This window comes from Amborella trichopoda, chromosome 9 (assembly GCF_054954075.1).
Source record: "Amborella trichopoda isolate Santa Cruz 75 chromosome 9, AtrichopodaSantaCruz75HAP2 v2.0, whole genome shotgun sequence".
NCBI lineage: Eukaryota > Viridiplantae > Streptophyta > Magnoliopsida > Amborellales > Amborellaceae > Amborella > Amborella trichopoda.
In genome coordinates this window covers 54057100-54081432 of record NC_142344.1, presented here as the reverse complement: position 1 = coordinate 54081432, position 24333 = coordinate 54057100, and the positions used below count along the sequence as shown (strand labels likewise).

General features: G+C 39.1%; 3 protein-coding genes across 3 annotated transcripts; 1 reads left to right on the top strand and 2 right to left on the bottom strand.

Annotated features, from left to right (window-relative positions):
* Nucleotides 1-350: 350 nt before the first annotated feature.
* Nucleotides 351-10438, top strand: LOC18447880 (1-aminocyclopropane-1-carboxylate synthase 6). Its single transcript, XM_006857965.4, has 4 exons — nt 351-1065; nt 1604-1741; nt 9033-9193; nt 9536-10438. Exons 1-4 carry the CDS (start codon nt 595-597, stop codon nt 10389-10391), a joined length of 1626 nt encoding a protein of 541 aa, XP_006858027.1. The 5' UTR covers nt 351-594; the 3' UTR covers nt 10392-10438.
* A 1021-nt stretch (nt 10439-11459) lies between these two features.
* LOC18447881 (uncharacterized) lies at nt 11460-13589 on the bottom strand. The gene is made up of 2 exons (XM_006857966.4): nt 12266-13589; nt 11460-11789 (listed from the first exon to the last, which is right to left on the bottom strand). Exons 1-2 carry the CDS (start codon nt 13145-13147, stop codon nt 11715-11717), a joined length of 957 nt encoding a protein of 318 aa, XP_006858028.1. The 5' UTR covers nt 13148-13589; the 3' UTR covers nt 11460-11714.
* A 4391-nt stretch (nt 13590-17980) lies between these two features.
* Nucleotides 17981-22845, bottom strand: LOC18447882 (uncharacterized). Its single transcript, XM_088846241.1, has 3 exons — nt 22143-22845; nt 20572-21766; nt 17981-19608 (listed from the first exon to the last, which is right to left on the bottom strand). Exons 2-3 carry the CDS (start codon nt 21744-21746, stop codon nt 18156-18158), a joined length of 2628 nt encoding a protein of 875 aa, XP_088702367.1. The 5' UTR covers nt 21747-21766; nt 22143-22845; the 3' UTR covers nt 17981-18155.
* Nucleotides 22846-24333: the final 1488 nt, after the last annotated feature.

Sequence of the window (24333 nt, the reverse complement as noted above, 5' to 3'; positions counted from 1 at the left end):
GGTCGGATCTTTACTACGCTGACGAAACATTGGAGTCCCTCGCCTAAGAGTGGGGAGGATACCGGGAATGCCCTCGCTGGACCGCAAAAGCGGTACCTGCGCCCCATCGTATAGCTCGTCCCACGAAATATCCCAGGGGCAGTTTAGTCATTTCATACGGTTTAAAATTCACGTCTTCTAGCGGCGGAGCAGGCGAGAGATGTCCCCTCTATCTACATCTGCGTCTTTCTCTCTCTAGCTTTGAAAGAGTGGCCCTCTGCACTTTCTCTCTCTAGCGGAGGCGGTCTATTTTCTCTCTCTACATCTGCACTTTCTCTATGTAACTTGGAAAGAGAGGCATTTCCAAAAGAGACATTTCTCCCTCTATATCTCCACGAGACAAGAGAGAGGCCCCTCTCTCTCTCTCTCTCTCTCTTCGAGTGGCTCTGCTCCAGCGTTATTAAGAATCAAACAAAAAGCCATTGGGCATCTCTCTCTTTCTCTCTCTATGTTTTCACTCTTCCCTTTCTCCCCTCAAATGGCCGGAGTCCTACCGGGAAATATTGCGGGCGACCTCCTCAACTAAACTATTAGGTCTTCCCTCTCTTGCCGTCAATGACCCAGGACATTTTCCGGCGGCGAAACCAAGGGGAAGAGGAAGGGACTCGCCGGAAAACTGGAACACTAGACGGAGGTGCGGCCATGAGGATCATCGTTCCATTACAGGGCGTTATTCAGGGAAGGGGGGGCCTGGTTCTGGGGTTTGTCGCCCCTTGTGCTCTCTTCTATTTTCTGCAACTTTTTTTCCGGCGATATCGCTCCTCTTCTTCTCCTCCTCCTGCTCCTCCTTCTAGGTCGGTTTCGTCAAGCCAATTGGCTGTGGAATCGGAAACTCAGTCTCAATTGGGGAGTCTGGTTTCTCTGAGAGGTTCTTCAGGGCCTGCATATATTTCATCGAGGGCTTTGAGTTTGCGTAAAACAGGAAATTCAGAGTATTATGTGGGTTTGAAGGAGTATCTTGATAATCCTTACGATCCGGTGATGAATCCAAATGGGGTGATTCAGCTTGGTTTGGCTGATAACAAGGTTAGGACTGTTAATTGATTTGTTTGTTTATTGTGTTGATTGTTTCCGTTTGTGCCTTTCTTATTTTTGGTTTTCCTGTTCGGATGTCAAAGAATTGGAGTTTGGGACCATTTGTGAATTGGATTGTTTGGATTTTATTGAATTTCTTTGGTTATAACTTGGTTGATTTTTCAGAAATAAGCATTTATTGATGCATTTTCCACTTATGAATTCCAGAGAATCGTCCTTTGCTAAATTCTGTAGAAATATTTTTGGTCTGCTTTGTTTTTCATTACTTCGATTGGTTCATTCTTATGTTAAAATGCCGAATGATTTCAATTATTTTTTGGTTTCTTGACTTATCATTACTGTTCACTTGGATTTATCTGAAGAGAATTAAGTCTAGTTCAAGAAGATATTTGCAAAGCTTATCTTTACACTCGAATGATTCTGAACTTAAATATTTAATGTTCTTGTTTCTTGGCCTGAAGATTCATGTGTGCAATACTTATTACATTATTTCTTTTTTCTGATTTGATTTGGTTGTGCTTTATGGCAGTTAACATTGGATTTGATTGGAGAATGGATGAGCAATAATATGAGGAGATCATTGCTCGGTGACGATGAAGTTGCTCCTCTGAGTATGTGTGGAATTGCCGGTTATCAAAGATTTGATGGATTGCCCGAGATGAAATATGTATGCAATTTCCCTTTTTACTCTTTTTTACCATTATAAGTATTTTTTTTTCTTTATCCTCCTAGTGGTATCTGAACTTTGAGAGTTTTTACATCTAATTTTCCTTGCCATAATATGCTTAATTGTTAATATTCTCACAGTGTTCTTAGCTAGAATCACCCAGAGTTAAGCTGTTTTATACAGTTATTTTGTTTTTCTACTTCCATTGTTTTGTTTTGGTCTTCATTGTTTATGGAAGTTGATTTTAAGCATTGCTTGTTGGAGTCCATTTAAGTTTAGAAAATAACAGTGTTGATGCTCTAAACAGTTCTCTGCTTGTATTCTTGAATTAGGATTTTATTTTCCATGCATTTCTTTTATATGTGTCATGAACCTTCTTTTATTCTGTCGTAATTTGGAACTGTTACTTACAAAGTTGCCCTGCTATTTCTCTTTTTTTCTGCTTTCTATTTTACTGAATCTTTTGAGTTTCATTGTTCAATGTACTCACTTCAACTACTGACTTCAACAGTGTAAACTATTCTAGTAAATGACCTGAAAAAAAAACATTCACTTGTCTTCCTCTATGGGGGCCTGTTAAACTGAAATCTGAAAGCTATTAGAGGAAATCTGTTAATTTGAATTATGGTGGCAGCAAAAGCGTAAACCTTGGGGATTGCATAGATCAGTATGAAAGAGATTGTCTGATAATGTGTTATGAGGGGTTTTAAATGTGAATGCGCATTAGATAGGATGGCTGTACTCTTTCCTTTTGTCTCGATGCCGAGATAAAACATGATATTATTCTAAATTTACAAACACTGATCCTTGTGACATAGTTCGATTTAATTTGGTGGATTCCTCATGTTGAAGGGTCTCTGTGATATAATTTCACAAGCTACTGCAGCAATGCCTTTTTATGTGAAGGGGAAGGTCAATAAACATTTTATATTATTTGGAAAGGGTTCAACAATATGTTGGAAGTTGGTAGCCTACTAAATCCACAAAAGCCGTTTGATGATTTGAAATGTCAAGCAATTATTTAGTATGTGACTTGGCTGGGAGAAAGTTTTGATTTGCAGTACTGGTGACAGAGTCTTCTTTGTTATTTGGATACTTTCTATTTCTAGAGCCATTTCCAATGTAAGGAAGTCCTTGTGAAACCTTCAGAAACCAAAACTAGTTTACGGTCTTAAATTTGTAGTTTGCTATCATTAGAAGGCTTACTACTGGAAATATTGACAATCTTTATTATAAATATATTTTGGTTATTTAGGAAACATATACCTCTATTGGCTAGAATCTTAAGGTGTTGGTCCCCATCCTATCATTGGCCTTTCCACAATGTGGTTTGTTGCTGAAGCATTTGCTTGTTTTAGTAAATTAAGGGTTTGAGCATTTGTGGGCAAGCTTCCATCAAATTAGGCATGTGATAACCATATGAGGTTTGTGGAGTGGCTCTTGAGCCATGGAGGGCTTGAGGGCTTCTAAGTATCTGACCATTTCCTAAGATATCTGACCATTTCATACTCTTTTGTACCAGTAGTTGCATGAAGAAGTTCCGACTTGTTTACTTAAGCTATCACTTATGTTTCTGTTTGCATTAAATTAATGACATTGGCGTAAAGTCAAACTATCATGTTTTTCATTTTGATTTGGATAAACTTAAGTTCTCATGCCACTACTGGGTGTCTAACATTGTGGCTTCTCCAAAGAACATGTGATTCCCCAAAAATTTAATGCATGTTCATGCCTACACATGGAGAAAGAGTGAAAGCATACAATAAGGAGACTAAAAATAGCTGAACTTCACAAAACACTTGAGTTTGTGTGGTTTCTTAAAAATTATCTGTTATTCTTTTATTGGTATGGATCTGGTCGTCCATTCGCCAATCTGCCATCGATTGGAGGGCAGGTAGTCATTGCTATCCAATGATTAGCTTATTCTTAGGCATTGATCACACTGCCCACTTACACCATGATGGGGTAGGGTGATTGCCCTAATTTTACATGAGCTGTCAACCTTTATGATTATTTATCCTTTTATGTTAACTAGCAACACACTTACTTCTCTTTGTACCCTACTTCTATATATGATGTGTAGAAAAGATCAAAAGATCATCAAAGAAGTGCCCTTCTGAGTAGATGGAACAGATTGATAGGCCTGTAAGATGGAATGCTAGAAGCATGGTGACGAACATCTCATGGACGGCTGGAGACTTGGTGACAAACTTCTCATGGAGGGCTGGGGACTAGGTTCAGGTTGTAAGGACAAAGGGTAGATGGGATATCTGGCATCTTAGGTCTGGATCCTAGTTACTGAAAAACTTGTTTTGGGTATGCAGAATTGTTGGTGTATGAATTATGGGGACTTGGGGACCGGCATGAAATAGATCTAGGAATCTTTCTATAAGAAGTATCCAATGTAAAAGAAACTTCCCTATGTTGTTCTTTACAACCAAAGTAGAAAAGAGTGGGGCTCCGTTGAATTACTGAATATGGGAGATATATGAGCCTGCAAGAATGGACTTCTTCCTCGTACACGTTGGCAGAGCCTCCTTGAGATCACGTAAAACCAAGAAAAGAAACTAAAAAAAAAACCAAAGGAAAACACAGAAAGAAAGAAAATAAACTAAAAAATAGAAGTAAATACAGAACTTACTTATTTGGAAACCATTCCCCTAGGCTCGGCGCTTCGAGTTGGTGGCCTAGAATAGACTAGCAGTTGAATTACCTTCACCCTCAACCCTAGAGATTGCTTGACTTTGAGAAGTTATCTAAGGCATGTTCTTCCTAGGATTTTGATTGTTTAGGGCATGCTTATCCTGAGGCTTTTTAATTTAGGTTGCTTAGGGTATATTCTTTCCGAGGCTTTGGTTTTCAAATTTCAATGGTGATTTTAGGGTTTCAATTTAGGTTTGCTTAGGGTATATTCTTTCTAAGGCTTTGGTTTTCAAATTTCAATGGTGATTTTAGGGTTTCACATGGCTTCTGGAATTGCAGGAGTTTGTGCTTAAGGACCTAAGGTTGGGGAAGACCTGAGCTCTAGGGTTTCTCTAGCTTATGAGGCTATTTGTTATCTATTCTAAACGGCGCCAGAGGAGGGTTATATAAGGCTTCAGTTGGCTTCTAGATCTATCAGAAATAGGAGTTCGAATCCTAACATCGTAAGATTTCTGGGCTAATAGGGTTAAGTCTATCTGTGGAAACCCATCCTCATATCAGAACTAGAGTCTTCAGATAAGCATAAAAAGGGGCCTGGAGTCAGCACTGACCTTCCAAGAGCTTTCGGAAGGTTAAAGGGTATAGTGTCGCAGATCGCGTCTCTGGGCCCAGTGCCCTCAGCGACATGCTCTGCATTGCTGGGCCATCTGTGCCCCAAACTACTCCATAGTCGGCTGGTAGTTTGACCTAGTCCGGACTCCTTTTTGGTTTTTATTTGACTAGTTTGCTCCTGTTTCTGATCAGATTTGGGTAGACCTGGACTGGCTATGGTGCACTAAGGTTCAATGGGCTAGTATGGTCCCTAGTGATTCAGGTTTACAGGTTTTTGGGAATTTCCTTAGCCAAATTTAAGGGCTGTTTATAGTTGCCCCTCGTTGATGAACCCTATTTCTAATCAGATTTGGGTAGACCTGGATGAGTTTGGATAAATCTGATAGTTTTAGGATTCCTTAGGTTCCCTAGGGAGTATGTACTACAGGCTATGGTGCACTGAGGTCACTAGGCTAGTATGGTCCCTAATGGTTCAGGTGTATAGGTTTATGGGAATTCCCTTAGTGAAAGTTTAGGGGGGTGTCTACAGTTGTGCCTCTTTGGTGCACCTTGTTCTTTGGGATACAGGTGGGCAGAAAAAAAATAGACATCTGAGATACCAGAGTTTAGAAAATGAAGAATTGTCCACTTGAATGCTTAACACCAATGGTCGATCATTGCTAGTTCACCTTGGATATTCCGACCCTTAATTGGCAACACTTCAAGGCGATGGTCAGCCATTGCTGGTGTTCCGACCCTTAACTAGGCGATGGTCAGCCTTTGTCAATTCTTCTTGGCTTTTTTGCCAAATTTTCCTTGGCCTAGTATTAGTTATCAAGTGAATTAAAGAAATGTGAGTTGGAAATATTCATGTAAGAAAATTTTGTCCAATTGAATACCATGGCTCCTAAGGCTTTTCTAAGGCTGTGGGACTCAATGGTTGGCTTCTCCTGAAATTGGTTTGGCTAGGGTTTCACTTTAACTTTTTTTGTTGATATTTCTCTGCTTCAAGCAATCCTCTGGATCTTGGATTTTGACTTTCATCAACATGTATGTCCTCATTTTCAGACACTAAATTGTTTCTCTGCTAATTAGTCTTGGGTGAATCCTTCAACTCCTTTGTTTTTGAGAAAATTTGGCGAAATGGGGATAAAATTATGAAATAGAAACTGGTATTGGGTTTATGGTTTTAACAAAGAAACACAAGACACAGTTTAAAAGCATCCAACTCATGATTTGCTTCTAAGATGGAATTTGAAATTAAAATTTAGAAATAAAAATTAGAAAGTTTTGAAGAAAGGGATATTTTCGAAAAATGACGAGGATAGCAGTTTAGGCTTGTGCCGCTGTGGAGCATTTTCTGAAAGTTCTTCTTAAAAGGATTTTGAAAAGGTTGAAGAGAAATTTTTGAAAATATTTCTTTCCTCTTTTTTTAAATTGAACTTTTCAGTTTAGCCACTTGTGACCCTTTTTAATGGATTTATGAGCTTGCCAACCTTGTCTGGGACTTTCAAGACCAGGAATCATCAATTACTCTCTTATCTTCAAATCTTAACCACATGTCGCAATCTAAAGAGGAGTTCTCCGAAAGTCTTTAAATGAACCAATGTTTTGGAAAATGCAAGATACTACCCTAAGTGCTTGGGATCTCCTTGGACTTCCAATTTTGTGCCTCCACTATTGACCCTTTAAAGTTCCGATGGTCGAGGTCTTTCAAGTTTATTTGGAAAGTACTTAACCATGGTCTGTCAGGCTAATGCCTTTTGTTTGCTTTTGGGCACCTAACTGATACTGACCTGGAGAATTTTTAGGCATCTTCTAATCTTCTTTGAGATTTCATACCTTTCCCTTTTCCCTATCCCCTCTCTCTTTCTTTCTTCCTTGTTCTTTTTTTTTTTTTTTTTTTAATTGCATGGTGTCCCTTTCAGGTGTTCAGCTAGGCAACAATTTTTTTTTCTACTCTCTTTTTGTCCCTCCATTCCACAGGGTCCCTTTCGCGTTTTTAGCTGGGCTTCTTTATTATTTCTGACCACCATATGACTTGGATTGCGGGTGATTAGAGTCTTAGGACTTTAGCAGCACCTTCTTTTGACATTGACTTTTCGGTGGATGCTGCTTGTGAATGGGTCTTCTTTTGATTTTGCTCCTTTCTTTAAGAATCGACAGTGCTTCTTTGTGACACGTCACCCTAAGACCAGGTTAGGATTTCCTTGTATGCCCTTGGGGATGTAACCACCTTTTCCATTCTCCAGGTGGCAGGGGGTTCTAATCTCGGTAACCCTTGGATTTCCCTTGCCCCTGGGCTGGTACCTAACATTTCTTTGATGACGGTTTCCGAATTTCAGAAGTGCAAGTTCTAGCTCCCTGAGAAGCTAGATGATGTTTGGTAACTTATCTGGAATTTTGAGGGACCTTGGAAGCCTGTGTTTGACACCATTCAGAAGTTTCCAAACCTGGAGATAAGGTTTGGGATTCGGGTTGGGTCAATCCGACCAGGTCGGGCTTTAGATAATACCGGGTCGGGTCCTGCTAAATACATGCTAACACTATTAAGTTAATTCATAGTATATTTTTTATATGTTTTCTAATTCATAGACCCGCGGTGCAATTGGCTTGGACCTGATCTGGGTCTAGGTCCAACTTATACCCAGTCCTGTCCAGTCGGGTCGGGTCCTATCCGGATTGGGGTCGACCTGGAGCCAACAACCCATTCTGGAGATCTAGTAATTACCAGTCTAATCCGTACCTTAGTGTATTTCTGTTTAGGAGGGTAATATTGGTTCATAAAATACTTTTTTATTAAAAAATATTGGTTCAATGAAGGAGAAGTTCCTGGTCATCAATGATAGATGTAACAAGAACTCGGCATTTTCCTTATCGCTTTGTATCAGCAATTCTGTTTCCATATTCAATAGACATGGAATCACTATGATTGAACAACCTGAATTTTCATTGTCACTTTGGTAGAACCCATGACTCAAAAAACTTAAGAGACACTATGCATAAGTATTAAAATCTTTTCATTATTAATTTCGCTCCTAAAACAATTATCCTGAAAATTTCCCCAATTCCTTGCAAGAATAAGAAATGAAAGCCATACTTGAGTGATTAAAAATTATTCTATCACTTCTCTGATTTCTTTCTTTTCAATAGGGAGACCATCCATCCAACCATTGGAACCTATTGGAGGATACCAACACCTTTGCAATTTGTTGATACATCTATGCTCACCTAACAAAGCACAAAGAAATTTGGCTTTCTAATATATGGTAAATTGCATGGCAAGTGATTAGGAAGAGACTGAGTGCAAAAGTTTCAATAGAATGTGGAATTAAGAGAGTAATTATTAGGCTATAGGGTTTGAATTCGATGCTTCCCAATCAAGAAAAATCATCATCATTATTTAAGCCTTATCCTGACTATTTGGGGTTGGGTATACGAATCTTGTATTGGCATTCCACTTTATCAAGGGCCATACTCTTGGTCAGACTATATATAGGCCACCATATCTCTTCTCTCTACTCCAATCCATGTCCTTTTTGATCTTTTGCTCTTTTAGAGCCTTCTACTTGAACCAAATCAAATCGCCTCTCCTAATAGGTGGTGTTCTAAGTTGACGCTGCACATGGCTAGACCACCTCTGCCTACTTTCCCTCATCTTTTCGCCTATTGGAGCTGGTTTGATTCAGCCAGTTTGACTACCACGTCTCAACAAGACTGGTTGAATCTGTAAAAAATTAGTACATTAACCTTTGGAATCATGGAGACTCAGCTGGTTTGCGATGTTTCTCAACATGACCCAGCACTTAGAGCACCGACTTATAAAACATTGCCTCGTATGGATGTGCTAATGTTATTTTATTGTTTCGTAATCAGAGGTGTAATTCATCTGTTCATCTGTTTGAATTATGATATGTATTTGTTTTGTTGTAATTTGTATTTTTGATACTCCTGCTTTTGATGTCTAATCCCCTGAAATAAACTGTAAACTATATACTTTATAGTTTAAAAAACAAGTGTCTTGAATTTTCTTTGATGGTCTGTTGTGTCATTGCAGGCCGTGGCAGGATTCATGAATCAAGTCTTGAATGGGAAGGTTTCATTCAATCCATCACAGATAATATTGACCGCTGGTGCGACCCCTTCAATTGAGATCCTTAGCTATTGCCTTGCAGATCCAGGCAATGCATTTCTTGTTCCTTCTCCCTACTATCCTGGGTGATTTTCTACTCCTACACCTGACTACTTTTGCCTTTGGGATCATTATCCTTTGGGAACATGTAATGATCCCCTGGACTGCAGAAAAATGCATTTTATTGGGGGCCATCACCATTCATCAGAGAGAGAGAGAGAGAGAGAAAGAAAAGGGAGAGAGAGGGGTTCACACCAGACACGACATGACCCTGATGGGTCCCACTGGTCATGAATCCATCATTTGAGTGGATGGTGAGGAACCCCATTGGACAGTGGTTTCCAAATAACCATTGAACTACAGTGTGTTCTGCCTTTTAAGTTTTTTTACCACTCCTAAAAGACTAAACCGAAAGTATGAACTTGCAGGTTTGATAGGGACATAAAGTTTCGAAGTGGGGTTGAGATGATACCAGTCCCTTGCCGGAGCACTGATAGCTTCAACATAAGCATAACCGCTCTAGATAGAGCTTACACTCAAGCCAAGAAACGGGGACTAAAAGTTCGTGCTCTCTTACTCTCAAACCCATCCAACCCAGTAGGCAATTTGATTAGTCGGGACTTATGGTACAGCCTCCTCGATTTTTCTAGAGAGAGAGACATCCATCTCATCTCTGATGAAATATTTGCTGGATCAGTATATGGGGATGGAGAGTTTGTGAGTGTTGCAGAGGTTCTAAGCTCAGGCGAGTTTGACAAGAGCAGGGTCCATATAATATATGGGCTCTCAAAAGACATGTGCCTTGCTGGATTTAGAGTTGGAGTTCTGTATTCCTATAATGAGAGTGTATTGGCTGCTGCGACAAGGTTAGCGAGGTTTTGCCCTGTCTCAGCTCCTACACAACGGCTCATGACCTCTATGCTCTCTGATAGAGTTTTCATTGCGCAGTTCCTTAGAGAGAATAGAGAGAGGCTGACAAAGATGCATGGGGCTTTTGTTGGTGGGTTGAAGGAATTGGGCATAGAGTGCACAAAGAGTGTGGGGGGTTTCTATTGTTGGGCTGATATGAGCCATTTGATACGATCATATAGTGAAAAAGGAGAGATTGAGCTTTGGAAAAAGCTGTTATATGATGGTGGCGTTAATGTTACGCCTGGTTCGTCTTGTCACTCTATTGAACCTGGGTGGTTTAGGTGCTGCTTTACCATGTTGAGCGAGGAGGAATTGGGTGTGGCCATGGAAAGGATCCGCAAGGTTGCAGAAAACTGTAAATCTCGCAGTTGATGTATTATCTATTGTTTCCTTATTTAAAAAAAAGTTAATTTTAGCAATTTCTCTGTCTACATGTCTAAGGGCTCATAGAGTTGTTGAAAGTTATAAATCTCATAGGCATCGTCTTATCAATTTTCCTTTGTACAATTTTGGGCTTCTCCTCAATGTTCATCAGTTTCAGATGATGATTACTGTTTCAATTCAAAAGTAAAAGGAAAGTGATAGGAGAGAATTTTCAAGTTTTGGAGATTTCCCTCTATCTCACATTCATTTTGTTTTCGTTCTCTGCAGAAAAGTACAAGCTTCAAGTGCATGAAAACTTTTAATGGGATGGGTATTAATAGCTCAGAAACTGGGTTCCATGATCATGGCAGATAACAAAAATTGGCATCGCAGCCCTTCTTTCTCCTTCCGTGATCTTCCCTTCTGCTCTCATCTCTTCCCTCTGCAGTTCATAATTTTGTTATCATTAAAAACTCGGAACACTTATCACTAAACTACTCCTCTCTTTCCTTTATTTTGTTGGTCTTGGTGGTTGTTTTGTCATTGACCCTGTCTGCAGGGGCATCATACACAGCAATTAGGGCTATATGCCTATGTTCTTTCTTGTGGAATTCGAGGAAGTGGATATGAGCTATTGGGTTGTGAATCTACAAACTAGCAACGGAGCTTGGGAAATTAGGGAACATCAAGCCAGCTGCTAAACTTTATTTGAACTTTGCTTATCAGTTGTCTGCAGGAATTTGCATGGGTTTTCAGAGCTCATAAATTAGGAGGGTTTTTGAATCCGTACAGTGCAAGCCATGATCAATGTATCACACTCGTCTTCTTTTTCTTCTCCAGTTTCTCATGTCTCCCTTTTGTTGAAGGGATGGTATAGCATCCATAGTTTCTTAAATTCCATCATAATCGTCGTCAAAGCCTTTTTTCAACTATTTGGGGTCGATCAAGTTTTGTTAAAATCCCTAAACTTAAAAGAATTTGCGGACTTTGTTTTGACTCCGGCTAAAACCAAAATGGGCATAACAGTCTCTCTCATACTCCCTCTCTATCTCTACCAGTAATGTACACTAGCACTTAGAGAGAGGACTGGTTATTTGCATTCAAAAGAGAAGTACTTCAAACCAATCTTAAATCACTACAAGCAAAAGGCCATAACAAAGAGAGAGAGAGAGAGCTGTACAATCTTGTGGTGATTCATTCAAATGTCACTCCACCGCTAGATCTCTCATCCGCAGTTCCAAACCTAAACAAAATGAAGAATCCTACTGCAAAATGTACAAAGACAACTATTAATTGAAATCCCTATCTTCTTGGCAGTAGGATCTTCATTCATCATGGGGATCCCATTGTTGCATTGTTGCTAATTCCACACATCCAGCAACCTGTTCTTCTCTTCATCGTCGTTTCCTATCATGAATTGCGGCAAACCAAATTACAGTGAAAAATTATGCTCCTAAGAAAAAAAGAGGAAAAGAATTTGACTGGTTAAAGAGTAGAAAAAAGAATTGATGCTCCTGATGGAGTGCATGAACCAGTGATTGAAAAATCAGTGAGTTCGTTCGGAATTAGCTGCGCCTGCGGCTTGGTATCGAGGGCTAAAACCTCAGAATAATCTGATTCTCCGTGTTTTCTAGCTTTTCTTTTTCTTAATTTTTCTTCCCTTTTTTAAAGTTGCCCACTTCAACTCCAGAATTGCTCGAGTCGGACTAGACTTATCGGAATCTGGGCGAGTCCGAGAGGGGGCCATTCCAATTTTTTGAAAGACCGGAGTAAACAAACAGATGATATCAGAGAAAATGAATCGAGACTGCATGTTCCCTGTTATCCTCCTTTGGCAATGTCTTTCTTATTGAAGCTCTGAGAGAGAGAGAGAGAGAGATTACCAGTCGTGGAGGACTCTGCATTCCAAAATCCATGACTACTGCTCTTCTTCTCCTCCTGCAACTTTTGAAGATCAATTCTCCAAGAGTTGGAGTTCTTCCTTTCACTATCACCTTATCCTTAGTCTTCCAATCTTTGTACTGAAACTTTCCGTCTGTTTCCAATCTAAAACTCAGCTCCGAACGCGAAGAATTTCTCCACCTAAAATGGCTTCCTGTAACCAAACCATTTCCATCTTTGTTGTGTTCTTTCCTTTCAGCAAAAGGAACAGCACTGGACAACTCCGCTACAGTTGAAAGGCAATTCGCCATTAAAGAAGGCCCTGAGATTAAAGCCTCCTCATCTTCTGTCTTTTCATATGAATCAAAGGCAAAAGCTTCAAGGTCCAAATCAAAAAGCTCCTCTTCTTCTTGAGAAGATTCAGACTCTGTTTCCTCTGAATCGGTGGATATAGCGCTTCTAAAATGGCTGGATACTGGAGATTTTAGGATTACAGAGTTGCAGGGTGATGATGACGATGAAGAAGGAGATGGGAAACTGGTTTGCCTTGATGGTGGAAGGGGAAGTGGACGATGAGACTCGCCGGGATTTGAAACTCGGGTTATTGTTTGCCGGAAATTGACTAAAGATTCCAGCCACTGTAAAAGTGGCTTTTCAAATTCCGGCAGCTGTCGAGGTGGCTTTTCTAATTGCGGCGACTGTAGAATCGGTTTTCCGGGTTTCTCTTCCCACTTGAAGGGAACTGAGATAATCATTTTGACGGGAAAACCACCATTTTTGCCTGAATTTAAAGCAGTTTTTTTGGGGATTCCTGGTTTTTCTTCCCATGAGAAGGGGATTGAGCTCGGCCTTAGTTGTCGAGATGGCTTTTTCTGGGGAGCCATTCTCTGAAGAATTGAGAAGCTTGGAGTGATGGCACGGGGGTGTTTATAGGCGACAAGTGCCTACAACTCTTTTGAGGTTTTGGTGTGAACTGCTCCATTGAGGGTGGAGAAGGTCAAATTTGGCCCTAATCCACCGCCTTTCGTGCTTGCAACAACGAAACCAGGGGGAGGAGAGAGAGAGAAGAGAGAGAGATTGTTTAAAATTATAAAGAGAGAAAGAGTCTATGCAGGTATTTAAAAGAAATATTCTATAACTTTGTTAGAAAAAATTGAACTAAGGCCATTTGGACCCGAATCTGAATTACGAATCGGTGGTACCAATTGGAATCCTACTATACATATAAAAATCTATTGGTTTTTGCTACATTTTTATTGGCGACGACTGACAAGTGAGAGCAAAAAAAAAGAAAATAGAGAGAGCGAGGTTTATCATTTGGACGGCGTAATGTCTTCATCATGCTCGGAAATTATTTAGAAATGAGTGTAAAAGAGGTTTTATTATAGTAAAAGTATATAATGAGACTATTTATCTTTGGTATATGGTGCTCACTAATAATCTTGATTATTATATGTAAACTTGGGTGGATGTATTTATTTGATTGATTCAGCTCAAAGTTCAAAACAAATTTTTTTCAACTTTGTAACACATCCAAGCTATTGGATTTTACATTGGATGATTATAACTAAGTGTGATCTCCTTGTATCAAAGATAAATAATCTCATTGTATAATATATTTTTCATAAAATTAAATAGCTAATTATTTTATTTTATTTTTTGTTCTTGAAGGTTCAAATCTTCATTCTACCAAATGAATGACCCGCATTCACCAAAAAGGGCTAACTCATTTTGTCCAACTTCTTTTGTGTAGATATGCCTTTTTATTTGATAAAATATAAAATGAGATTATTTATCTTTGATACAATATAGTTACAACTAATCTTACCATTAAATATGAAATTGGATGGATGCATTTATTTTATTGATCAAACTCAAAGCTCAAAACAAATTTTTTCGAACTTAATAATGCATCCAAGCTATCAAAATTATAAATAATTATAAATAATAGTGACATCTTTGTAGTAAAAGTAAATGATCTCGTTCTACACTCACCTTTTTTATTTTGATCGCCTAAATGATACCTATTGCCATGCAAAATTCGAGGTGCAATGGACCTCTACTTCTCAGGGTGGATTACATTATTGTAGAAGCATGGTGGCTCATATAAGCTCTCATTTTCTGCTTTTCAAAGTCAAGGGGGTTTAGGAGGTACTTTCTTGACAAGGCAGGGGCAATAAAGGTTGTCGATCATGGAAAGTGGAGCGGATCAAGCTGCATCGTTTTCTACGCATAAATAGGTAGAGAGAAAAAAAAAAAAACAACTACCCTGATTGTTTAGTGTTTCAAAAACCCAAATCTACAAGCAGACCGTTCACCCACAAATCCATGACGGATAGTTCGATTGGTCATCTGGATCAGGCCTGGATAAGTACGAGTGATTCAGAAAAATGTTAAAAAAATATAATAAACTGCATATTAAAAGAGAGGTTTTCAGTGTGGGGATAAAGAGGGATCCTAAGCAAACATCAAATAAGGTTAAAAAGCAAAAAAAAAAAAAAAGAAAAAAAAATTATAAAAGGGAGCTTAGGGAGAATTGGACCAAGACCTATGCCATCTCAGAACTTATTCAATCTTGACCGATTTCAATCGAGATCAGATATCGTCTAGGTTTTAAGGTATGCCATGAAGTTCAAAAATTGTGGGTGCACCCAATGATATACCCCGAGCAAATTTCCTAGCTAATGGTAGGGGTGATTATGACCTCCTTACACCGACAACATTATTTTAGACCTTTTTTCTTGTAGGTTCGAAGTTTCAAAACATCATTATCAACATGATATCATTCCATTTAGACTTATAAAAAGAAAATATAATTTGGAACACAAAACTGATCCTCTCAAATATGAACTCTGAATGTTCCACATGTGACTATAGATTTAAGTATTTCAAGAGTTTGCAAGTTTTTTAATTAATTTGTTTTTACTTGTTTTCTTTTTTGCATTGCTTACTAGGTGAAAAAATTATAATCTGATTATTTGCATAAAAAAATCTCTCTAACTGTTTTAAAGGGGGCTGGACAACCTAATTATCTAATTATATGGTAGTCTAGATCATATAATCATTTTCCTTTAATTTCTAATATCTTCATTTGATTTCTTATATGTTGTAGTTTCTCTTTAGGATATTATATTTTCTTTTGGTTAAGTATGCCCGGGCTTTGTTGAAAGTTGAAACTGGTGTTCAAAACCACGACTCCGGGACGGGACTCAGCCCATGCAAGAGCCAAGTAACTTGGGATGAGTCCAAGTTACTTTGCCTGAGTTGGGCCGGATCTTGGGCAAGCCAAAAAAATGTTAAAAAAATAAAAAATACAAAAATCTTAAAAATAGGAAAAAAATATGTTTAAAGTAAAATTAAACAAAACATGTCTTAAAAAATTAGTGAAAAAATAGATCTTTAAAAAATCAATATGTTAAGGGAGTATTTTAAACATAATTAAAAAGAAAGGGAAAATGTAAAAATAAATCTTCATGATCAAAACATTTTTTCATTTTTTATCAAAATGATAGAAAACATATAAAAGCATATTACAAGTAAATTTCTTATTTTTTTTATCTTTTTTTATACATGTTTTTGAATTTCGATCCCCAAGTTGACTACCCAACTTTGGGATATTTGGACTCACCAAGGTGGAAAGTCTGAATTACTCGGGCAAGTCCAAGTTGGCTTGCCCAAGTAATCAAACACTGAGTCTGAGTTACTCGAGCAAGTCCAAGGTTGCTTGTTGAGTAATCAAACACCGGAATCATTATATGATGGGTGCAGTTTGCATACGGATGCATCCGTAGGTGTAGAGGTACTGTGCACCTTCAAATTTTATCATGGTATATAATTTTGATGTAAAATGTTCTTAGGATTATCTCAAAATCTATTTTTATATCTAATTATAAAATTTTAAATTTCATAAATGGTTAAAATCAAGAAGATCTATAAACATAAGAAAATCTTGAAAATGGACGGTGTAGATAATATGTTGTAAAATGCACTATTTATGAGACTTAAAATCTTTTTATTTTTTATAATTGTACATCTCGATATCGAGACAGTCAATGAAAGGGTTTTTCAACATTAAAACTATGTTTTCCGATGGATTTTTGACGGGCAGCAGTTCTACATTATAAGGTAGCATCCTTATATAGACTTTTTCCTTATATGATATAATAAACAATACAAGTCTCCATCTTTTATGATAATCTCTCTCTCTCTCTCTCTTGCTCAAGCTCCATTGGTAGATCCCATCTCTTATGTAATGCTTGAAAGAAAGATTAATGCGATATTGCAGAGAAATATATTTTTTTATTTTTCTTCTTTTCATCTCTTTACTTTTCCTTTTCTTTTCTTTTAATAAATATCACTTACAAGTAGTCATATTACAATAATTTTTTCTTCAAAGAAAACAAAACTAACAAATCCAAGATCTTAAAAACCTTGATGTCATTAAATCAATTTTTTTTAAACAAAAAAAAATATCCACAATTCTTATGTTTAGGAATATAAAACCAATATAATTAAATATAGCGAGAAACAAAAAAGAGAGTACCGGAGATTACCTCAACCGAGCTTATTACACCCCACACCGAGTCATCGCCATCCCATGGCACGGGATCAATAGTCAACCGTCAATCTCAATCCAAAAAGCAAATTTAGGCCAAGCCACACCAATAGAATATAAACCCCTTTGATCACAAACTCAAATCCTAAGTGAATTCTCTTAGCAACTTAGTTTGAGATAGATGAATTCTCTTTTTGCTATACCCTAAAACCTTTAGCCATAAATGCATAGTTGAGAGATGAGAGAGAAAATAACCCCAGCCTAACACTGAGAGACTAGGGTCTGGGCAATAAATTAGGAGTGACAACGGGTTGGGTTCAATCGATCCAGACCTAGACCCAAAAATATAATGTGGGATTGAGACCCGACCCAAAAATTAAAATATATATGTATTTAAGTATTTTTAACTATTTTTTCATAAATTAAGACCCAAAAATATATATGGGACCCAATCCCCGAATAGTGTTCGGGTCCAAGTTTGGACCCAAACCCAATCCGTCGGGTCCAATTTTTGGACCTATTCTCGGACTTGGGTCAGATCTACCCTTCGGGTCCTGGGTTGGATCTGGGTCCATTGTCACCCCTAGGTTACAAAATATTGCCGCGGCTAGGCCAGGCCAGTCTTGCCCGACTTCTTTTTTACTTATCTTTTCTCTCTCTTTCATTTGAGTCTATTAGGCTCAGCCCTGCGCCAAGGCCCCTTCACACGGCTCCAAGCTGAGGTAGGCTTGGGCCGACCATATAGGTACCCTAACCTGGCTCGGGCTTGGCCAGCCCAGCCCAGCCTAGACCAGGGCTGGGCCAGGGCCCCATTGCCCCTGTCCAGGTCGGGTCCACGACCTTAGAGGCACCCTGGCTAAGCTCGAGCAGGTGTCGCCCGACCAAATGACAGCCATTGCTAGCTCTACCGTGATTCTTAAATGGCCATAAGAAATGTATGATAAAAATGAGCTACAATTAAGCACCTTAACATTCCTATTGGGAAATAACCCTGCCAACCTTTATTTGCAATCCTGAAAAACTATAGTCTTAAACCACCGGTCTTAAAATGTAGTCTCATGGTTTTGCCGGCATTTTGAGGACCCGCGGGTGAGAAAAGATGGTCCCCTCCATGAATGGAAGTGAAGCAAGCGTGAATCTCAAGCTGGTGTGACAAAAAATATCGCATAAGAATTGAAGAATTCCATTCCCAGAATCAACGAATTTCCCCCATCCATCAATGACAATAAATCCCCCAAAAAATAAAATTAAACATAAAACATAACAAGGAATGAAATTATGAAAGTGCAATTTGTGAGGCGGAAAAGCCACCAAGTTAATGATCAACAGCCTCACCCTCATCCCACATGATCATCATTTCCTGACCTTATCGATTCGAGCACTTGCACCACCTCCGCCATGCTCGGTCTTCTCACCGCCAAATCTGAAGTGCACACCAGACCGAGCTTCAACACTTGCGCCACCTCGTCATCCCTTGCTCCTCTCATCCTAACATCCGCACAAGCGCCTGCCCCCGCCCCGCCTTCCAAAACACTCCTCACCCACTCCCTCAACACAACCACCTCCCCTGCAGGGCCCCTTTCAACTGACCTCTTTCCACTAACCACCTCTAAAAGAACCACCCCGAATCCATAAACATCACACTTTTCACTCACACCTATTGAGCCTTGGCTCCCCAGCTCAGGTGCCACGTAGCCGGCGGCTCCATGAACGTCCCTTGGCATTAGCTTTCCCAACCCATAATCCGAAACCTTAGCATTGAACTCCTCGTCGACTAAAATGTTCGAGGACTTTACATTTAGATGTAAAACCTTAGGCTTGCAATCATGGTGGAGATACGCCAGTGCTTTTGCAGCTCCTAAAGCAATCTTAAACCTGTTGATCCAATTTGGTGCCCTTCTCTTGTGTAAGTGATCATAAAGGCTAGCATTTGGGATGAATTCCCATAGCAAGAGCTGCATTGTTGATGACCAGTAGTAGCCTTGGAGGGGTGTGAGGTTGGGATGGTTGAGCCCACCTAGCCGTCCGATCTCCTGCTCAAACTCATCCTGGCCCTTGATCCTCCCCAATGTTTCAAGCTTTTTGACAGCGATAGATACACGACCATTGTCAAATGAAGCCTTATAGACAGTTCCTATTGTTCCACCTCCGATCAAGCAATCTTTATCTAGCAAGGCCTTTGCACCAGCCTCCCAATCTTCATACCTAGAAGGCAAGCTCTTGCTAAAAAGCACCAATTTCCCTATAATTGGGCTCGATTCAGTAGAGAGAGGAGTGCTCTGAACTATCATTAACTCAGCCGCACGCCTTCTACGACGGGCTTTTATATTCATAAAGGTTATTAAGCATACTCCGGTGAAAATAGCAGCAGCTGCAACAATAGCCACAATGGCTGTGACAGTGAGAAGCTTGGTTTTTCTAGCGCGTGGAATTGTCTCCTGGCCAGTTTGAGGGCATGGGGTAGGAAGTGGAGGCCCACACAAGTTAGGGTTTCGAAGAAAGGGTCCAGGTCCAAATTGTAATAAGGTTGAAGAGAGAGGAATAGGGCCTGAGAGATTGTTAGAGGAGAGGTTGAGATGGGTCAACTGGGTTAGGTTCCCAATGGCTCGAGGGATTTCTCCACTAAGGAAGTTGTTTGATAAGTCAAGGAACTTGAGGTTGGTGAGGTTGGCTAGAGTGAGAGGGATGGTGCCTTGGAGATCGTTGGTGTGCAGGTCAAGGATTTTGAGGTAGATCATGTTGTAGAGTGTATCTGGGATTGTGCCGGTTATGTTGTTGCCGGACAGGTCTCTGCAAGAGAGAGAAACATTGCAAGATTGAGGAGAGAGAGAAGAAAGCCTAAAAAAATAGAAGTAAGATTGGAAACATTGTGATGAACAAAGAGAAAGCAAGTTTTTCTTTCTATCGGACGAAAAAAAATGAAGTTTTTCTTTACGCAATTGGATAAGAAATCAACATGGTGACTTCTTGGTCAGAATTGAGGAGCAGTAAAAGACTAATCTTTTTGTGTTTGAGACAGTAACTGAAAACGAAAGGCTCAATATTTCAACTCAAAACAAATTCTTAGTTGGAATCTTCGAGAATTGGCCTCAATTCAGACATCATTATTGGTTAACTAAAGCAAAGTTGGCAAACATTTGGACGTTGGACCATTGAAAAACTGCTTTTGGGGTAAAAGTACAGAGAAGCAGATAAAGCAAGCCTTGATCATCTTCAAAATGCCAAAAAGGGTCCTTTATTTATGTTCCAGAGAGATGTTCAGGATGTGTGTGTGCCCACGCGTGTGTTTGAGGGAAAGACAGAGTGTGTGAGAGAGAGATGTTCATTCATCAAAAAAAAAGGGGAGAAATTCAACAAACAAGCTATAAGGAGTCCAAATGTGTTTGTGTATTGGTTTTCCCTCTGCATGCGTGCGAGAGAGAGACAGAGAGTTGTGTTTGTCTGTGAGGAAGAGAGAGATCTTCAAGAAAACAGCTACAACTGCAAAACTTGTTTTAAGAACAAGGGGCAAAAGAAAACCAATGGTGTTACCCCCAACTGGTCAAAGACATAATCATCACATTACATTAGAGCACAAATGTTTTCTTACACAATTCAGAAAAGAATTGGAAGTATTATGGGAAACTGGGAAGACTGTGAGACAATCAAATTCTCCTCGACCCTTGTGTTTGTGTTTATGTGTGTATGTGGAGAGAGAGAGAGAGAGAGAGAGAGAGAGAGAGAGAGAGAGAGAGAGAGAGAGAGAAGACATACAATTCGAGAAGAAACCAACAATTGCCCAAATCCACAGGTATGGTGCCAACCAAATTGAGATCCTGCAAATCCAAAACTTGAAGAAACTCAATGCTCCCAAGCTCCACTGGTATAACTCCTTCAAGAAGATTCCCACTCAATCGTAGAACTGAGAGCCTTTTCAACTCACTAATGCCGTTAGGAATAGTCCCACTAAACCTGTTAAACCCTAAATCAAGAACCCTAATACTTCTGCAACCCAAAACTCCATTACCAATCTCACCGCTTAAACCATTTCCTGAAAGATCCAACAAGTCAATCGAGCCACCACAACTCCAATTCTCTGGTATTTGGCCCTGCAACTTATTGTGTGATGCATCGAAATAGCTCAAATTCGAGAGTGAAAGAAGCTCCCATGGCATTGAACCAGAGAAACTATTACCCCCAAGATCAAGAAATTCAAGGCTTTTGCAATTAGAGAGTTTATCCAAAAGGCTTCCTATTAATGAATTGTTTCTCAGAGAAATATAAGCCATGTTTAAGGACAAGCAGATCTGAGAAGGCAATTCTCCACTCAATTTGTTGAATGCAAAATCAAATCCTTTGAGTCTAGTACAGTTCCCAATCGCCAAAGGAATTTGGCCTTGAAGTCCGTTGTTAGAGAGAGAAATGTACCTGGTTTTAAAGCAATTTTGGAAAATTTCAGAAGGGATCACTCCATTAATAGAGTTTCTCGAAAGGTCAAGCATTCGCAAGCTTGCAAGGTTCCCAATGCTTGAAGGGATCTGCCCTGACAGAGCATTTCGGCTCAAATTGAGCTTCCAAAGAGAGCTTATATCCCCGTATTGAGATGGCACTGTTCCTGTAAATTGGTTGCCTGAAAGTATCAGGGTTCTCAGTGATTCCAGGCCGGAAAAATTTTCTGGCAAGACTCCCGCGAGTTGGGTATTCAAAAGAATGATCTTTTCCACTTTCCCCGCAAAGTTGCAGGTGATTCCTGTCCAATTCAGGCATGGGGTCTCATCCATTGGGTTCCATGACTCTAAGCTTTTTAATGGATCATTAGAAATGTTTGCTTTGAACTGTAAAAGAATTTCTTTTTCAGAGGCAGACTCCACCGTAAAAAATGAGAAGATTGGAAAACCAAAGATTAAATTCGCCAAAAGGATGGCAATTATTTGCCGAAATCTTTTCATATTCCTGTTACTGCATTTGCCTGAAAATTAAGGCCCATACCTTTGTCAATTTTGATGGAAAATAGTATAATACAATAAACTGGAAACTAAGATACCATCGTTTGGGGAATCCGCAGTGGAAAAGCATGGAAAATGGAGCAATAATCCCATTTTTTTTGCCCAAATTTGTTCATATAATCAGCAAAGAAAACCGTAAAAAGAAATAAATGGGGAGATAATGCAGTGGCCAGAATATTGCAGTTGCGAGTTCATCTGAAAGATAGATAGATAATGCTGCAATTTCTACAGGAATATAGACATTTCCATTGACTCTCAGCTTCAAAGGTTCAACTTCAAAAATAGCAGAAAAGCATTCTCAAAAAGGACGGAAAACACATAAACGAGGAGCTAACCCACCGGAATCCCATGATCAGCCGTATTTTCACCAGAATATGACTCCAAAACCGCCATTTTCGCCGGAATCCGGCTATCTCCCCACTGCCAATCTGGCTCAGTTCACTGAAACTAGTCAACAAATACTAGGGCAACAATTAAACCCTAGAAATCCATAACCTCAACGGCTAATTATAGCACAACCACAGTCCCAAGAAAAAAAAAAACCACAACTTCCCACTCACTCATGTTTCTTGCTTCAAGAATGAAGCAAAATCCCTTTTCTTGTGGTACTCGTTGATTTGGAGAGAGAGGTAGAGAGAGAGAGATGGATCACTTTGAATCTTCTTTTGCGAAGAGCCCAAAGCGTGTGAAGAGGGAGAAAGAGGAGAGAGAGAGAGAGGGAGTTGAGTCCCTTTGAATCTTCTTTGCGAAGAGGCCAAAGGCACAAAGCGTGTGCAGAGAGAGAGAGAGAGAGGAAGAGGTGAGAGATGGAAGAGAGAGAAAGAGTGAAGAGAGTTGAGTCCCGTTGAATCTTCTATTGCGTGTGCAGAGAGAGAAAGAGGAGAGAGAGAGAGAGAGTGAAGAGAGAGAAATAGAGATGGTGCGGGGCCAGTGTAGCTTCAGCGGTTGGCAGGCGTGCACAGGTGAGGAATTTAATTACAGCTTTAATTGTCATGGTTTGCACGTGCCGGCACTGCCCTTCGTTCTGAAACCCCCCTCTAACACGTGCCTGCTTCTTCCCCAGAGTTAAAATATTTGAGATCCGATGTCTCTCTCTACGATTTTTATTTTTCTATGACTTTTCTCTCTCTACTTTTTTTATTTTTCTATGACCTTTCGCTCTCTACAATTTATTTCAATTTTTCTGACCTTTCTCTCTCTACAATTTTTCATGGACTGCGTACGTACTCACGAAAGCCTCCTCCTGCACTTAGGCCAAAGGCAGGTGGGGGGAGTGGAATGTCTCTCTCTACCATTTTATTTATCTGAGGCCTTTCTCTCTCTACATCTTTTATTTTTCTAAGACCTTTCTCTCTCTACCATTTTTATTTTTCTATAACCTTCCTCTCTCTCTACATTTTTTATTTATCTAGGACCTTTCTCTCTCTACACTTTTAATATTTCTGTGACCTTTCTCTCTCTACAATTTTTCCTGGACTGCGATGCGTACTCGCAAAAAGCCTGCACTTAGGCCAAAGGCAGGTGCAGGAGTGGGCGAAGGAATCTGGTTGTGTTCTTTTTGTAACAGGCTTTGGATTCCCAACTTCTTCTTCAAGTTTTCCCATTCGTTTAGTAAACTAGTTTGGGTGCTCATGTTCTTCAGGAATTCAAATATGATAAATTTATTAAAATTCACTTAATAGAATAACTGATTGACAGTTTTTTTAAAAAAAATGTAAAATTGTTTTTTTTTAGAAAAATAATGTTAAATGGTTGGCAAGTCCAGAAAATTTTGATGGTTTTTTGGAACTATAATTTATTTAGCAGGCTTAGTCAATAAACTTCTCATAAGAAAAAATGGAAAAACTTCTCATAATTAAGGTTGCAACCTTAAAAATGTAGAATTATAAATGCACCTCAAAAATCCATAGTGATGAACAACTCTCTAATTGACCATCTCGACAATGAGATGTATGAATATGAAAAAAAAAAAAAAGATTTTAAATCTTAAAAATAGTGCATCTTGCAACACATTATTTGGACCGTTCATTTTCAAGATTTTTATAGATCTACTTGATTTTAACCATTTTTAAAATTTAAAATTTTATAATTAGATATGAAAATAGATTTTACGATAATCCTAAAATTTTTTTACACTAAAATTATATGTTGTGATAAAATTTGGAAGTGCGCCTTACTTGGATTGTTTAAAGTTGCAACCTTATAGAAACCACACCCATAAAAAATATACCTTATTTTCCAACCATTTAATATTCTATCCTTTTCTCTACTAATCTATCTCCAAATCAGTGGAATTTTTATTTGGTATTTTGAAATTAATTTAAACTATACAAGGTAAAATATTAAATAGTTAATATTTTAAGTGTATTATAACAAATTTCCCAATTTAAATTTATATGAGAGACTTAGGTGAGCTGGTCATTTACATCACAGACCCAATACAACACCTTTTAGAAGGTGTGAGTTAGTTCAAGTGGAGGGCTAAAAAAGAGTAAGAGACAGACCCAAAAAGACATAGTTGGCAGTACTG

Bases quoted from the DNA above. Each gene is read 5' to 3' on its own strand.
- LOC18447880 (XM_006857965.4), top strand. From the start codon at position 595: ATGACCCAGGACATTTTCCGGCGGCGAAACCAAGGGGAAGAGGAAGGG. The intron at 1,742-9,032 runs GTATGCAATTTC...GTGTCATTGCAG, and splicing joins GATTGCCCGAGATGAAATAT to GCCGTGGCAGGATTCATGAA. The intron at 9,194-9,535 runs GTGATTTTCTAC...ATGAACTTGCAG, and splicing joins CCTTCTCCCTACTATCCTGG to GTTTGATAGGGACATAAAGT.
- LOC18447881 (XM_006857966.4), bottom strand. From the start codon at position 13,147: ATGGCTCCCCAGAAAAAGCCATCTCGACAACTAAGGCCGAGCTCAATC. The intron at 11,790-12,265 runs GTAATCTCTCTC...AATTCATGATAG, and splicing joins TGCAGAGTCCTCCACGACTG to GAAACGACGATGAAGAGAAG.
- LOC18447882 (XM_088846241.1), bottom strand. From the start codon at position 21,746: ATGAAAAGATTTCGGCAAATAATTGCCATCCTTTTGGCGAATTTAATC. The intron at 19,609-20,571 runs GTATGTCTTCTC...TCTCTCTTGCAG, and splicing joins TGTTGGTTTCTTCTCGAATT to AGACCTGTCCGGCAACAACA.